General features: G+C 48.4%; 1 protein-coding gene across 11 annotated transcripts in view; it reads left to right on the forward strand.

Moving 5' to 3' along the window:
* NLRP1 (NLR family pyrin domain containing 1) overlaps nt 1–16,661 on the forward strand; it is a 76,742-nt gene that overhangs the window by 39,531 nt on the left and 20,550 nt on the right. For 7 of the 11 annotated variants that reach the window (XR_004054949.1, XM_030922963.1, XM_030922960.1 and 4 more), the window contains 6 exons: nt 690–781; nt 1,293–1,397; nt 1,703–1,862; nt 4,682–4,905; nt 13,942–14,204; nt 14,671–14,802. Coding sequence is in view for 10 of the 11 variants with exons in the window: in XM_030922963.1 (XP_030778823.1) it covers nt 690–781; nt 1,293–1,397; nt 1,703–1,862; nt 4,682–4,905; nt 13,942–14,204; nt 14,671–14,802 (976 nt within the window). In the remaining variant the exon portion in view is untranslated. Of the gene's footprint in view, nt 1–689; nt 782–1,292; nt 1,398–1,702; nt 1,863–4,681; nt 4,906–5,431; nt 6,189–8,246; nt 8,519–8,601; nt 8,857–13,941; nt 14,205–14,670; nt 14,803–16,661 lie in introns of those variants that run through there. The other 4 variants (XM_030922962.1, XM_030922968.1, XM_030922967.1 and 1 more) reach the window with 4 other exon arrangements.

Consider the following 16,661-nt stretch of genomic DNA (forward strand, 5'->3'; position numbering starts at 1 on the left):
CAGGCGTGAGCCACCGCGTTTCAGCCACTACTGTTTCCGAGGATGCTGCAGTGGTGCGGGCCACGGAGGCCAGGGCCTGGGACTCGGGTGGAGGTCATGGAGGTGGAGAGAAGAGAATAGAAAGAAGAGCTATTTGGGAGGTGTTGTCAAGGTGATCGGCTCTTAGGGTGGGCGTGGAGGGAGTTGGGATGACACACCCCCCCCTAGCCTGGGTGCATGGGTGGATGGAGGCTGCTCAGAGACAGGGACCACAGAAGAACCACAGGATTTAGTTCAAATCCGGGTGGAGTTTTTGTGTTTGTTTTGTCTGAGACAGGTTCTGGATCTGTCACCCAGACTGGAGTGCAGTGGCATAATCTCAGCTCACTGCAACCTCTGTCTCCTGAGCTCAAGTGATCTTCCCACTTCAGCCTTCCAAGGAGCTGGGATACAGGTGCATGCCACCATGCCCAGCTAATTTTTGTATTTTTGGCAGAGATGAGGTGGGGAAGTCTCACTATGTTACCCAGGCTGGTCTCGAACTCCTGAGCTCAAGCTATCCACCCATCCCGGCCTCCCCAAGTGCTAGGATTACAGACGTGAGCCACTGCACCTGGCCCAAGGAGGAGTTGAATTTTTAGTGGGAATGTCATGCAGGCAGCCCTTGCTTCCTCCAAGATCTCAGGCAGAATGAACAATTCTTTGTCCAGGAAACCAACTGAGATGATCCCTAATGAGGGCCTGGGTACAGGAGAGACGAGTAATAGCACGTCCTCACTCAAGCGGCAGAGACTCAGATCAGGTAGTTTGAAGGGGCGAGGCTGGGGGCATCATGACGGGTTGGGGAGGTCAGCTGTGGGAGGTCGTTCCCTCCATCCTTCTGCCCCTGATGTGGGACGGGGCAGGTTTCCTACCTAAGAAGGTGCTACCCTGATGAGAGAGCTCCCACTTCTAGGAACTGGCTGGATTTCTGTTTCCCCCCCTCCTACACCCACCGGTGGGTGCTGCCCCTCTCCAGAACGTCTGTGGCATGTATCAAACCCTGAACCGGGGTCCAGTCTCCCATTCTTGACTGCCAAGGCCTGGGAATCACATCTCCATCTTGGCCCTGCCATCTTAAAAAAAAAAAAAAAAAAAAAAAAAAAACAGGGTCTCACTCTATTGCTCAGGCTGGAGTGCAGTGGCATGTTCACAGCTCACTGCAGCCTCAACCTCCCGAGCTCAAACAACACTCCCACGTCAGCCTCCTGAGTAGAACTGGGACTGCAGACGCTCACCACAGTGCCTGGCTGATATTTTTCTTCTTTCTATAGAAACCGAGTCTTCCCACGTTGCTCAGGCTGATCTCAAACCCCTGGACTGGAGCAATCTTCCTGCCAAGGCCTCCCAAAGTGCTGGGATTACAGGCAAGAGCCACGGTGCCTGGCCCCTTTCATCTTTTGAACCATGTTCCTCTCAACCTGCCCACCTAGGCATGCTGGGAAGAGTGGCACTTCTGTTCCAGTGGGGAAGGGGAGATGGGCGGAGGCTGGGCTGGAGGCACTGGAGTGGGGCTCCCCAGACAGCAGGCAGGCAGCCAGGAGCAGGAGCAGAAGCTGCAGACACACTCCCTGCCATGGTCCAGGCAGGCCGGCCTTGGGAAGGGCCCCTTACAGTGCAGCCATAGGGGCTGGGGGAGGCCAAGCGAGAGAATCAGGAGCTGACCGCGGCCTTGCTGTTTCAGAGGGAAGCTCCCCAGAGGTAGAACAGGTGGAACCCTTGTGCCTGCCTTCACCTGCCTCTCTAGGGGACCAGGATACGCCTTTGGGGACTGACGACGACTTCTGGGGCCCCACGGGGCCTGTGGCTACTGAGGTAGTTGACAAAGAAAGGAGCCTGTACCGGTGAGTGAGGGGGCTCTGCTGGTCCCAGGCTGGCCTCCCCCACCCCACTGCCCATCCTGCGTCCCCACAGTCAGTCAGTTCCCCCCAACCCACACTCGCCACTGGGTCCCCTCCTCTTGCCCAGACAACAGGCAGAGACAGGGCTGAAACACCGGGTGTGTGCTTTTCATGATGGAAAAAGTTTTCTTATGAAACTTACAATTTTCTAACATACACAAAAATAGACAGTACAAGGAGCTTCCATGTACCCATCACCCAGCTTCAGCCACTGTTTTGCCAAATTCATTTCAGCTGTTCACTTTCCCCCTCTTTGTTATTGTTACAATATTTTAAATCCAAGATGTCAGGTGATTTTACCCTTAAATATTTTATTACACATCTCAAAAAACAAAAATAAAAACCCTTTCTTCCATAACATAACTACCATGCCAATATAACATCTCACAAAGCTGACAATAAATCTTTCATTTCATGTAATCCCCAATCCATATTCAAATTGCTCAATTGTCTAAAACGTGTTCTTAAAGTTGGTGTTTTGGTTTGGTTTGGTTTGGTTTGGTTTGGTTTGGTTTGGTTTGGTTTTGAGATGGAGCCTCGCTCTGTCGCCCAGGCTGGAGTGCAATGGCACAATCTTGGCTCACTACAACCTCCACCTCCCAGGTTCAAGCGATTCTCCAGCCTCAGCCTCTCTAGTAGCTGGGACTACAGTCACACGCCACCACGTGTGAAAAATAAAAATTTTTGTATTTTTAGTAGAGACGGGGTTTCACCATATTGGACAGGTTGGTCTCGAACTCCTGACCTCAGACAATCCACCCTCCTCAGCCTCCCAAAGTGCTGGGATTACAGGTGTGAGCCACCGCACCTGGCCAGTTGGTGTGTCCTTATCAGGATCCAAACAAGGTCCACTCATTGTATTTTGTTTGTTATATTTCTTAAATCTCACTAACTCTCTTAATCTGTATCCTCCTGTTTTATTAACAGCTGCTAATGAGCTAAGGACTGTACTAGTAGCTGGGAACCCTAAGATGAATATGGCAGGCCTGCCCTCCCAGGGCTTACAGTCGCACTAGTAGTAATTGTCTATAGTCATACTCATTATCTCTTATATAACATGTTACCACTTGCCAAACACTGCCACAGACATCATCTCAACCAGGAGACAGTATCACTCCCAACTCACACCTACAGAAGCTGGGGCATCCCGGGACCCACTGTTAACCCACATGAGGAGCCTTGGGAAAATCACTTCTGATCTCTATAAACGTGTTGTTTTCAATTCTAAGGGTTTAGCATTAATATTAGCACATATGGCCAGGCACACTGGCTCATGCCTATAATCCCAGCACTTTAAGAGACCGAGGCAGGAGGATCACGAGTCCAGGAGTTCAAGGCCAGCCTGGACAACATGGCAAAACCTTGTGTCTACAAAAATGACCCAAAAAATTAGCTGGGCATGGTAACTTGTGCCTGTAGTCCTAGCTACTCAGGGAGCTGAGGTGGGAGAGTCGCCTAAGCCAGGGATTTCCAGGCTGCAGTGAGCCAAGATCAGGCCACTGTGCTCCAGCCTGGGCAACAGAGTGAGACCATATTTCCAAAGAGAGAGAGATAGAGATAGATAGAGATAGATAGATAGAGATAGACAGATAGATAGATGAAGATAGATAGAGATATAAATTAGATAGATAGATATAGAGATAGATAGAGATAGATAGATATAGAGATAGATAGAGATAGACAGACAGAGATAGAGATAGATATAGATAGAGGTAGAGATAGAGATAGATAGAGATAGATATAGATAGGTAGAGATAGATGATAGATAGAGATGATAGAGATAGATATAGACAGAAATAGATTAGATAGATAGATAATAGAGATAGAAAGAAATCTTAGCACATATATTGTTATTAATTATTGGTAAATAGGCCCTTTACATATACAAACACTTGTTATTTCATCATCACCATCATTGCCATCATCAACATAGTAGAAACAGTTCACTGCTCCCAGGCGTGTACTAAGCTGTGAACATGCATTGAGTCACTTATTCTCACAACTAGGAGATGGGAGCTACAATTAGTCCTACTGACAGATGAGGAAACCAAAAACAGGAAGGTTAAATGACTTGCTCAGGGATCCACAGTCAAGAGCAGAAGAGATAGAGACAGATAGATAGAGATAGATAGATAGATCTAGAGATAGATAGATAGAGATATAGATAGATAGGTAGGTAGGTAGGTAGGTAGATAGATAGATAGATAGATAGATAGATAGATAGATAGAGATAGGTAGAGATAGATGATAGAGATAGAGATGATAGAGATAGATATAGACAGATAGAGATAGATAGATAGATAGATAGATAGATAGATAGATAGATAGATAGATAGATAGAAATCTTAGCACATATATTGTTATTAATTGTTGGTAAATAGGCCCTTTACATATATGAACACTTGTTATTTCATCATCACCATCATTGCCATCATCAACATAGTAGAAACAGTTCACTGCTCCCAGGCATGTACTAAGCTGTGAGCATGCATTGAGTCACTTATTCTCACAACTAGGAGGTGGGAGCTACAATTACTCTTACTGACAGATGAGGAAACCAAAAACAGGAAGGTTAAATGACTTGCTCAGGGATCCACAGTCAAGAGCAGAAGAGCCAGGACTAAAATGCAAGTCCATCTGATTCTGAAGTCTGGGCTTGAAGCCCCTGTACCGTATCTGCAAGCCCCTGCATGGGGTCTGGCATCCAGCAGGTGCTCAGTGAGTTCGTGCAATAAGTGTCTGCTTCTCCCTCTTCTTCCCAGAGTTCACTTCCCTGTAGCTGGCTCCTACCGCTGGCCCAACACGGGTCTCTGCTTTGTGGTGAGAGAAGCGGTGACCACTGAGATTGAATTCTGTGTGTGGGACCAGTTCCTGGGTGAGATCAACCCACAGCACAGCTGGATGGTGGCAGGGCCTCTGTTGGACATCAAGGCTGAGCCCGGAGCCGTGGAAGCTGTGCACCTCCCTCACTTTGTGGCTCTCCAAGGTAAACAAGAGGGAAGGATAGGGAGGAAGGTGGTGGTAATTATGGGCCTGAAAGGGAGTATAGAATGATGATCTCCTAGGAGAGGGTGTTGTGGCTTCCTTTGAGGGGCCGAGGGGGGGTTATGGAGATGGGGAGCAAGATTTTCCTGCATTCCACTCATCTCTGGACATATCGTTTTGAAACACATCTCCCAGCCTCATAATTATATCTGCCTAAACTTACTTGAAAGTTTATATTAAGTGTTATTTATATAGACTTATATCACTGAAGGTCCCAGCAGGAAAGAGACAATATGCTCAGTTGAGATTTTTGAAGAAGCTTTTCAAAGACAGGACCATTTACAAAGTAGGCTAAGTGAACTAACAAAGAATGTTGGGACACCAGGGACTAGTAACAATAGGAAGCCATCAGGCAGGGGGAAGAAACAGGGTCATCAGACTCCATCTGAGAACTGGAGCCATGAAAGAGGTGCTTCCCTTTAGAAGATAGTCATTATAAAGTGTCCTGACCTCTGTCACCTCCAAAGACTTCCCACAGATAGAGTTCCAAGAAATATCAGCCAACAGTCAAAAATCTCACAAAGGGGAAGCAAGGCACCAGAAGTAAGAGCCAGCGGAAACAACAGATACCAGAATCAGTCCCTTAAATCCTTCAGCTGCTGAAATTATCAGAAAAAGAACATAAAACAAGTGTATATAATATGACCAAAAAAAAACCTTAAAACTATCAGCAAAAAGCAATGAACCATTAAAAATGACAAATCAAAGCTGGAAACTAAATTGACTTTAAAAAATGAAAAAACAATCAAGTAACTTGTAGGATACCACAGTAAGTCCTAATATGTATCTAAATGGAATTCCAGAAAGATATGATAGAGCAAAGGGGAAAAAATGGAATATTCCACAAGACAATTGCAAATAAATTTCTAGAAGTATTGAGACATAGGAGACTTCTCAGAATGAGAAATCCCAAAAATGCAATGCAGGAAAGACAGAGAGAAGGGAGAGAAAAAATCAAGATTAGTCTTATTATTGTGAAACTACAGAATAACAAAGTATGAGGGAAAGTCTTGATAGCAGCCAGAAAGAAAGGATGATAGGTGTGAGCCACCATGCCCAGCCAATGTCTATCAGTTTAGTGAGCAAGTTAGAAGACTCTGATGTGTCCCCATGTCAAATCATGATTCCAATAGGAGCTTCATTGAATTGCTGATAAAATGATTTGATAATTTATGTTACAGCTTACATCAGTTATAAGCACTTTCATGATTTGTACAGTTTAGCTAGATATTAAATGGGTTTTTTTTTTTTTTTTTTTTTTTTTTTGAGACGGAGTCTCGCTCTGTCACCCAGGCTGGAGTGCAGTGGCCAGATCTCAGCTCACTGCAAGCTCCGCCTCCCAGGTTCACGCCATTCTCCTGCCTCAGCCTCCCAAGTAGCTGGGACTACAGGTGCCGCCACCTCGCCCGGCTAGTTTTGTGTGTGTGTGTGTGTTTTTAGTAGAGACGGGGTTTCACCGTGTTAGCCAGGGTGGTCTCGATCTCCTGACCTCGTGATCCGCCCGTCTCGGCCTCCCAAAGTGCTGGGATTACAGGCTTGAGCCACCGCGCCCGGCCTAAATGGGTTTTTAATGTTTTTTTCTTTTCTTAATTTCTTTATTTCCCAGGAATAGAGGTAAATGAGAATTTATGTTTAATTTCTGACCTATGTTAGTTGATACATTAATTTATAGTATCATCCCACTAGTTCAATGTATTTTTAGTATCACCTCGAAATAAGGTATTAACTTTACAGTATGCATATATTAAGGTAATCAAGGCATATATATAAGAAAAATTATTTAGAAGCTAGTAGAAAGAGAAAAATGAAATGAGAAAAATGAAAAGCAAGGAACTGCTCAGTACCCAGGACCAGGAATGTCTTGTTTGCTGAGGACACGAAAGTTCAGTAAACAATTCAAGCTGCACACCAGGAGGAGAGCATGGGGCAGGAGAAATAGAGCCGTGGGGGCCTCAGGATCCCTGGGGCACCTGGTTTAACAGTTAGGGTCATATGGGCTTTCCCTAGGGAAGGTCCCAGAGTAAAACAGAGTAGAGGGATGAGGTGCAAGACAGCTCTGGGGTTGTGGAGGTCCGTTTAGAAAGGAAGAGATTGAGGAGAGGAAACTGATGGCTGAAACAAGAAGCTGGGACAAGTTACTTGTTCCCACCTGGCCATCTACAGAGTAATGAACATAGCCACTGCCACAACCAGCCTGCCTCTTCCACAAGTGAGACTGTGGCCAGGGGTCCCCAGGTACTCTGTCAAGAAGAGAGGGGCCTGGCTAATAGAGTCAGTGGGCTCAGCTCTGTCGTAGCTCTGCCCATGACCAGCAGCAAAAGAACTTGGCTTGCCTCAACCTGGGATGCTCAGGGCTGCACCACCACTCCCTGCTCTAACCAGAGTATTCCAGGAGAAACTTCATGCAGCTAAGGTCTGGAGCCAGAATGTACCAGCAGGGCCGGAGGGGACAAAGTCTGCCCTTCAGCTCCTGCTTCCAGGCGCCCCCTCATTCCCCACTCTCAGAGGTGGATGAGCTGGCCCTCCCCATTGTGAGGACTCCCAAGCCATGCCCTGCTCAGTCTCCTACATCCGTCAAGTGGGCCTGGGAAACGGGATTTGTCCAAGGAATTGGGTGGCCCTCTGAGTGCACAAGCATCTAGCTGAAGCCTGCCAGGCTGACAGCCAAATCAGAATAGGAATGAATTCACTGTGCTTGTGGCACTGCCCTTTGGGCATTGTCCTTTGTGCCACTGGAACTTGGCCATTAAGAACTGTGAACAATAACTGAGCATCCTGTGCCAGGAACCATGCAAGGTAGTTCCATATATATAAGTAGCATCTCTATTTTCATAATGAACCAGGAAATTAGGCACTACGGTTTTCTCTTGGTGTACCAGTGAGGAAACTGAAGCCGAGAGAGGTGAAGACCCTCTTCCAGATTTGGGATTCTATCCCAAGTCCTATTGATCCCAGACTAAGAGCTACACCCCTACCCCTCCCCAGTCCTGCCCAAGACCATGTCCCACCAGCCTTCCCTAGACCAAATTCTGAGCCTCACCTTGTGGCCAGATAGGACTTAACTCCCTTTGGACTCTGTACACCAAGCTTGTGCAACCTGCGGCCTGTGGGCCACACGCAGCCCAGGATGGCTGTCGATGCAGCCCAACATGAATTTGTAAACTTTCTGAAAACATTATCAGGCTTTCTTGCTAATGTTTTAAAGCTCACTAGCTATCACTAGTGTTAGTATATTTTATATGTGTGGCCCAAGACAATTCTTCTTTTTCCAATGTGACCCAGGGAAGCCAAAAGATTGGACACCCCTGCCACAGAACAAGAGGCAAAACGCACAGAGGTGGCTTTTAGCTGGCCATGCCCAGCCAGGAAACCAATCCCTGGGGCCGGACAGGGCCCCTTCCAGAAATGCTTGCTGCCTGCTGTCTGGGCTGCAGCTGTTCATTGCCCTGGAAACGATGACCTCACTGCCTGATACAGGGTCTGATTTAGGACTTGAGCACTGGTGCTTCATCACTGTCGTCGCTGAACGGGTGACGAGTCATTAACTTTCCATGGTGAGTTTTCTACCACTATAGCTAGAGCTTGGGGCTTTCAGCCTCTCGGCTTCATCACCGCAGGCATTCTCACCCTCCCGCAGGACCAGCTCCAGCAGTCGTAGGGCCCAGCACAAAACGAAAGCACGGGGCTCTTCATTCAAAAATGATTAAGAATGTCAAGAACCACCACACATGAAACCAAGCGCCAGGCCCTGCTGAGCTCGGGGCTCTGTGTGACTGCACAGGCCAAACACCCATGAAGCTGGCCTAGTCCTTCGGCCTTTGTTCCCCCACCCACCCATCTCCTTCAGCACACACAGACCGCTGCTCTCCACACAACCCTCCCTCCAAGAGGAAGTAAGTTCCCTCATTTTTGTCACACTTGTTCTTTGTGCTGCCCGTGGGAACAAGAACACTTCACACAGCCACCTGAATGGGGTCTCTCCCCATTCTCACCCCCTCCCCCTGCCTACCCACTCAGGAGTTCAACCAGATGAGATGGCTGAAAACCACAGTGATATCCCTCAGGCCTCAAAATTGTTGGCTTCCTGGAACCAACACTTACTGAATTGTGTAATGATACAGAGTCCCAAAACTCAGATTCAGCAAAATGGATATTCAAAACACCTTAGTGGCCAGGTGCAGTGGCTCACACCTGTAATCCCAACACTTTGGGAAGCAGAAGCAGGAGGATGACTTGAGCCCAGGAGTCTGAGACCAGCCTGGGCAACATAGTAAGACCCCATCTCTAAAAAAAAAAAAAAAAAATTAAAGAATTAGCCAGGCATGGTGGTGTGCACCTGTAGTTCCAGCTACTCAGGAGGCTGGGGTGGGAGGAGCACTTGAGCCTGGAGGGTCAAGGCTACAGTGAGTCATGATCATGCACTGCACTCCAGCCTGGGTGACAGAGCAAGACTCTCTGAAAAAAAAAAAAAAGAGACTGCATCTCAAAAAAAAAAAAAGCCGGGCGCGGTGGCTCACACCTGTAATCCTAGCACTTTGGGAGGCCAAGGTGGGCAGATCACAAGGTCAGGAGATTGAGACCATCCTATCTAACACGGTGAAACCCCGTCTCTACTAAAAATACAAAAAGTTAGCCAGGCGTGGTGGCGGGCACCTGTAGTCCCAGCTACTCAGGAGGCTGAGGCAGGAGAATGGTGTGAACCCAGGAGGCGGAGCTTGCAGTGAGCCGAGATCGCACCACTGCACTCCAGCCTGGGCGACAGAGCAAGACTCTGTCTCAAAAAAACAGAAAAATTAGTAGCTTTTTCTTCCCAGACCCCAAGAGTTACCAAGAGAACTGGGTCAAGTTGTTTGAGGAAGAAACAGAAAGAACCACCACAGCCAGGTGGATAGATTTGGTCAAGCTGCATTTTATCTGTAATACGAGCAAGCGGCCCTTATTATCCCAGGGCTTTATAGACACAAACCCAGTCAATCTGTACAGTGACACCGAGAGGGGGATGCTGTTATCAGCTCTACTTTACAGATGATGCACAGAGAGGGCAAGTAATCTGCTCAGAGTCCCACAGTCAGTAAGAGCCCTTGCTGGGAGTCAAAGCCAGGCAGTCCGTATCATTTAGCTGCTCTGCTAGACAACCCTCGAGTGTCCCACCTTCATGTGATGTGGGTCCCACTGTCCCTGCTTGAGCAGGAGAGCCACTGTGCCCCTCACCTGAGCCTGGACGGTGCTGACCACACACTTAGCATGGCTAGACATCAGGTCACAGGCCCAAGGGCAGCATCTAAAGGAGGGAGAGTCCCCAGGCTCCTGGACAGCAGGAGCAGCAATGTCCCAAGGCAAACACCGGGCATGCGGCTGGGAAAGGAGGAAGGAGCTGACGGGCTGCCATTGGTGGAGCACTTGTGATGTTTTGGTCCATTGTTCTATTTGCTGCCTGTATTCCCCATTGGGCCACAAGCTCTGGAAGTGCAGTCCTCATGTCTTTCCTGTTCACAGCCACATCCACAGGGCCTGGCACATTGTCCGTACTCAGTCAGCTTTTGTGTAATGAGCAGATGCAAAGCCCTGGACCCCAGACCCACAGAAACATGCCTCCCTCATGATAGCGTTTTCTAAATTTTTCTAGTGCAACCAGCCAAAGGCAGCTCCAGGTAGGTCTTTCTGCCAGTGAGACTTGCCCCAGTCAACACTCAACCTTCATCTCCTTCAGACCACAGTCTTCCCCATTGCTTCCCTTCTCTCTCCAATCTATCAGCACAAACATACTGTCAGGTTGGGATGAGGTGACTACCACAATCTATGGAAAGGGCAATGTGTACAAGAAGGGGGGTGACCAGCTCATCTTAACACTGACAGTCCTGCACCCCCAGGAGCCCTCTCGGTCCTGGGCAAGCATGGACAGTTGGTCACCCTAGCAAGAAGGTAAGTTGGAGACACCCAGCACCTTCTGGAATTCAGCGAAAATTCAAGTGGCACCGAGCATCTGTTAGTGCCACAGACTGTGGTCAGAGTCCATGGCCGGTTGTGTGACCCTGGAAAAAGCACTTTCCTCCCAGGATTTCAGTTCCATCAGCTGACATGTGAGGACGTTCCAGTGCTTTGGAGGTCAGGGTGAGACCATCCATTTAGTGCCAGTGATGGCAATGCAAACCAGCATCACCTCTTGGAGAAGCAACTGCAGGCTGAAGGAGGTCCTACCGCCTCACACGCTTTCCTCATCCCTTGGTACTGATTGATTTCAAGGCAATAACACAAGGGAAATAGCAGCTTTCTGCAGAATATGTGCATTGCAGTGCTATTTAGCATAGTGAAAAGTTGGAAGCAAACTCAACACTGAAATGAGAAACAGAGGCTGAATCACAGGGTGGTGCATCCACTAGCAGGGATCATAGGCTGTGGTAATTAAAAGGTCCAACGTCCTTGCAACAAGTTAAACTGCCACGGGGAACAAGAGACAAAACGTCATGGACTATGATAAAAATAGGAAAAGGTGTTGCTGCAGAGAAAGACTGGGATGCAGGTGTCCTATGCTAAGAATAGTTATATTGTGGCCGGGCGCAGTGGCTCACGCCTGTGATCCCAGCACTTTGGGAGGCCGAGGCAGGCGGATCACCTAAGGTCAGTAGTTCAAGACCAGCCTGGCCAACATGGTGAAACCCCGTCTCTACTAAAAAGCCAGGCGCAGTGGTGCATGCCTGTAGTCCCAGCTACTGGGGAGGCTGAGGCATGAGAATCACTTGAACCCAGGAGATGGAGGCTGTCGTGAGCCAAGATCACACCACTGCACTCCGGCCTGGGTGACAGAGCTAGACTCTGTCTCAAAAAAAAAAAAAAAAAAAAAAGAACAGTTGTATTGTTTGATTGGTAAGATTCATAGGTGAATTCTTCCTCATTTTTTTCAGATGATAGATACCACTGTGACTTTCTTTTCATCCCAAAAATGCAGTTAAATGAGAAAACTTAAGGAACGGTCTTCATGGCCCCTTCTGGGATTGACATCTGACTAAGGGCCTTGTCCAGCTTGCTGGATGCCTTGTTGTCCAGAAACTACTTGCATTGCAGCAGTTACCAGGCAATGCAGGGATGGAGCTGGGACTCCTGATCCCTAGGCCAGTGTCTCTCCCATTACCAGTGTTCATCCCTCAAGCTCTCTCGTAACTTCGACGTCCTGGCGCTGGTCAGAGGCTGCAATCAAAGATACCAATTCTGGTTGATTTAAGCGAAAAGGGATACACTGAAAGGTTATTGACTAAATCATAGACTTAGCAACAAATCTAAGTGGGGGAGAGGAAATAGTGACCCAGTGACTCAGAAAAACCAAGGGCAGAGCCAAGGTCACATCAAGAAAATATGAAGACAGGCTGTAGACACAGCTACTGTAGGACCCTCCTGCCCAGAAGCCACTGGGCAATTTTTCTTTCTTTGTTTTTTCCTTTTTTTTTTTTTTTTTTTTTTTTTTTTTTTTTTTTTTTTTGAGACAGGGTCTCACTCTGTCACCCAGGCTAGAATGCGGCAACACAATCTTAGCTCACTGCAACCTTGAACTCCTGGGTTCCAGTGATCCACCCACCTCAGCCTCCTAAGTAGCTGGAATTATGAGGGTGCACCACCACACCTGCCTCCCACTGGACTCTTCACCCAACTGCTACTGCCAAAATTCTTTCTCTCTGCATCTGTGTTTCACCCCTCTGGACTCAAGGTCCCAGTTAGGGACAACCACTTAGTCAAGTATTGGTCACACACCTGTGTCCTTGCTACCAGGGAGTAGCAACTTCCTGAGTGGGGGGCTCGGCTTGCCTCCTGCCAAGACCCACGCAGTGGGGAGGAGGAGGCTCTTCCTAAAAAGAAGAGTTTGAATGGTGAGTGGCCAAACACCTTGGTCACTCCATTTTCCCAATGCCCCTTCCTCCTCCTCGTTCTCTACCTGCCCAGTCAAACCTGCCACCATCACTCAATGGTCTCTCATAGAGAATCCACACCAGCACGGGCAACTAAAGGTTCTATATCTTTCCCAGCTCCCGGGCCAGGGGCTGGGTTTGTGTATAAGTTTGGCTCAAGGGTGATCCTTGAGCTCCCACTTAGGAGTTCAGCAATCCTAAGTGCTCCCGCCTAGTGGCACAATTTCCCACAGCCTCTGAAGACCCCAGGCGTAGAAATGCCCTCTTCCCCATGCTGGATGTCTTAGCCTGTTCAGGCTGCTATAACAAAATACCATAAACTAGGTAGCTTATAAATAACAGAAATTTGTTTCTCACAGTTCTGGAGCCTGGTAAGTCTAAGATCAAGGAGCCAGCAGATTTGGTGTGTTGGTGAGAGCCCTCTTCCTCATAGATGGAGCCTTCTAGCTGTGTCCTCACAGGGTGGAAGGGGCAAGGAAGCGCCCTTGAGTCTCTTATATAAGGGCACTAATCCCATTCATGAGAATTCCACCACCATGACCTGATCACCCCCCAAAAAAGCTTCACCTCTTAATACCATCACCTTGGGGGTTAGAATTTCAGCATATGAATTGTAGGGGGACACACATATTCAAGACCATAGCACTGGGCTCCCCCAAGAAGGTACCTGAGCCTAAGCCCTGGGATCCTATGGTACCAGCAAATCCTGACTCAGTAACAACACTAAATCTGTGCCTCTTAGGCTGGACACAGTGGCTCATGCCTGTAATCCCAGCACTTTGGGAGGCCGAGGCAGGCGGATCACCTGAGGTCAGGAGTTCAAGACCAGCCTCGGCAACATAGTGAAACCCCGTGTCTACTAAAAATACAAAAATTAGCCAGGTGTGGTGGCGCATGTCTGTAATCCCAGCTACTCAGGAGGCTGAGGCAGGAGAATCGCTTGAACCCAGGAGGCAGAGGTTGCAGTGACCTGAGATTGCTCCATTGCACTGCAGCCTGGGCGACAAGAGGGAAACTCTGTCTCAACAAAATAAATAAATAAAAATAAACCTGTGCCTCTTGAATCCATTCTTTGACAGGGGGCCATGTGGACACGTCCCTGTTCCAAGTGGCCCACTTTAAAGAGGAGGGGATGCTCCTGGAGAAGCCAGCCAGGGCGGAGCTGCATCACATAGTTCTGGAAAACCCCAGCTTCTCCCCCTTGGGAGTCCTCCTGAAAGTGATCCATAGTACCCTGCGCTTCTTTCCCGTCAACTCCCTGGTGTTGCTTTACCACCGCCTCCATCCTGAGGAAGTCACCTTCCACCTCTACCTGATCCCAAGTGACTGCTCCATTCGGAAGGTGACACTAAGAGCCAGAAAGGCTGGGCCACGGTGGGTTGACGGTAAACACAAAATGCAGCCAGAGAGCCCCCTAGAGGGCCTTCAACTGGGACTAAGGATGGGCCTCTTGTACAGGAGAACCTTGAAGTGGGTGAACAATTCGTCCCTTCTCAGTCATGGACTCGTCTCCCATCTTTGGACAGTTTCTTGCAGCCCCTGTCCAGGAATCAAAGGATTGGAGGCTCCCATGCCTAAAACTGTAGCCTTTCCCCATTCTGACTTCTCTAACAATAACCCTATTCCCATCCTGAAAATAACAAAGACCAAGTGAGGGCTGTCTGTGTAGCAGTGCATGCGGGGAGGGAGGCAGGGGTGATACAGTCCCACTCTGTCCACACAAACACACAGATGCACCATCCCCCCTATTCAGACCACATTCCACGGGGCGGAAGCCTCCCTTAATCATTGTTCCCTATGTTCCATAGGCCATAGATGATGAAGAAACGAAATTCCAGTTTGTGCGAATCCACAAGCCACCCCCGCTGACCCCACTTTATATGGGCTGTCGTTACACCGTGTCTGGGTCTGGTTCAGGGATGCTGGAGATACTCCCCAAGGTGAGCAGCTCAGTGTCAGCCTCTTTACTGCGAACAGAAGTCCTACCTGGGAATGCCTGTGGGGCAGGTCTCAGGGCTTTCCCAGGGACAGGATAAATCGAGGTGGAACAGAAAGTGAGTGGGATTTAGGGAAAGTGGGAATGCTTCCAAGACTGGGAGAAAGAAAGTTCAGAGAAGGGAGGATCACATGAAGGATGAGAAGGATGATGGGGTTTGACTTGGGGACACTGGGAAGTGTTTGAGCTATAGGTCAGCAATGTCCTCTAGTCCAGACCACCAGGAACAAACCTGTAGTCGAACACACTGGGTTTATTACTCATTGCAGTGGCAGAACACATATTATGGGGAACCATGGGGTGTCTCAGTAAAGGGTGTTAGAAAGAATCTGCTGTAGGATTTGGACCTTGGTTACATTTGAGGAAGATCTAAGGAAACGAAGATTTTCTTTAGATTGGGCGTTGGTTCAGTCCACACGGAGATTTGTGGAAGAACATTTCAGGCAGAAGGAATGTGTGCAGAGGCGTAGAGGTGGGAGCAAGCTTGACACCTCCAGATGACGAGAAAGAGGTCAGTATAGCAAGAGACAAGTCAGATTAGAGGCACAGTCTTCCAGGCCTCATCTGCCCTATTGCCCCTGGTGTGCAGTTTGCACTTTGTTCTAAGTGTAATGGCAAGCTCTTGAGGGTCATAAACATGCTAATACAAGACCTGATTTGCAGCCGGGTGCAGTGGCTCACACCTGTAATCCCAGCACCTTGGGTACCGAGGCAGGCGGATCACTTGAGGTCAGGAGTTCGAGACCAGCCTGGCCAACATGGTGAAACCCTGTCTCTATTAAAAATACAAAAATTAGCCAGGTGTGTTGGTGCATGTCTGTAATGCCAGCTACTCAGGGGGCTGAGGCAGGAGAATCACTTGAACCCAGGAAGCAGAGGTTGCAGTGAGCCGAGACTGCACCACTGCACTCCAGCCTAGGTGACAGAGCAAGACTGTCTCAAAAAAAAAAAAAAAAAAAAAAAAAAGACCTGATTTACTTTCATAAAGATGCCCCTGGCTGCTGGGTGAGAATGAATGATAAGCAGGCAAGAGTGAAAGCAGAGAGACAAGTCAAAAGGCCGTTATGGGCCAGGTGCCGTAGCTCAGTGGCTCACACCTGTAATCTCAGCACTTTGGGAGGCTGAGATGGGCGGATCATGAAGTCAGGAGATCAAGGCCATCCTGGCTAACACAGCAAAACCCCATCTACTAAAAATACATAAAAGTAGCAGGGCATGGTAACAGGCGCCTATAATCCCAGCTACTTGGGAGGGTGAGGCAGGAGAATTGCTTGAACCCAGGAAGCAGAGGTTGCAGTGAGCCAACATCGCCCAACTGCACTCCAACGTGGGCTACGAGAGCGAAACTCTGTCAAAAAAAAAAAAAAGGGCCAGGCGTGGTGGCTCATGCCTGTAATCCCAGCACTACGGGAGGCTGAGGTGGGCAGATCACCTGAGATCAGGAGTTCCAGACCAGCCTAGCCAAGATGACAAAACCCAGTCTCTACTAAAAATATAAAAATTAGCCAGGTGTGGTGGTGGGCACATGTAAACCCTGCTACTTGGGAAGCTGAGGCAGGAGAATTGCTTGAATCCGGGAGGTGGAGGTTGCAGTGAGCTGAGATCGTGCCACTGCACTCCAGCCTGGTCGACAGTGCAAGACCCTGTCTCAAAAAAAAAAAAAAAAAAAAATGCTGTTGTGGTTAGGTATAGTGACTCATGCCTATAATTCCAACACTTTGAGAGGCCATGGTGGGAGAATCACTTGAGTCCAAGGGCTCAAGATCAGCCTGGGTCATGTAGGGAGACCTCATCTCTATGAAA

The sequence above is a fragment of the Rhinopithecus roxellana genome, chromosome 19 (genome assembly GCF_007565055.1).
Source record: "Rhinopithecus roxellana isolate Shanxi Qingling chromosome 19, ASM756505v1, whole genome shotgun sequence".
NCBI classification, from domain to species: domain Eukaryota; kingdom Metazoa; phylum Chordata; class Mammalia; order Primates; family Cercopithecidae; genus Rhinopithecus; species Rhinopithecus roxellana.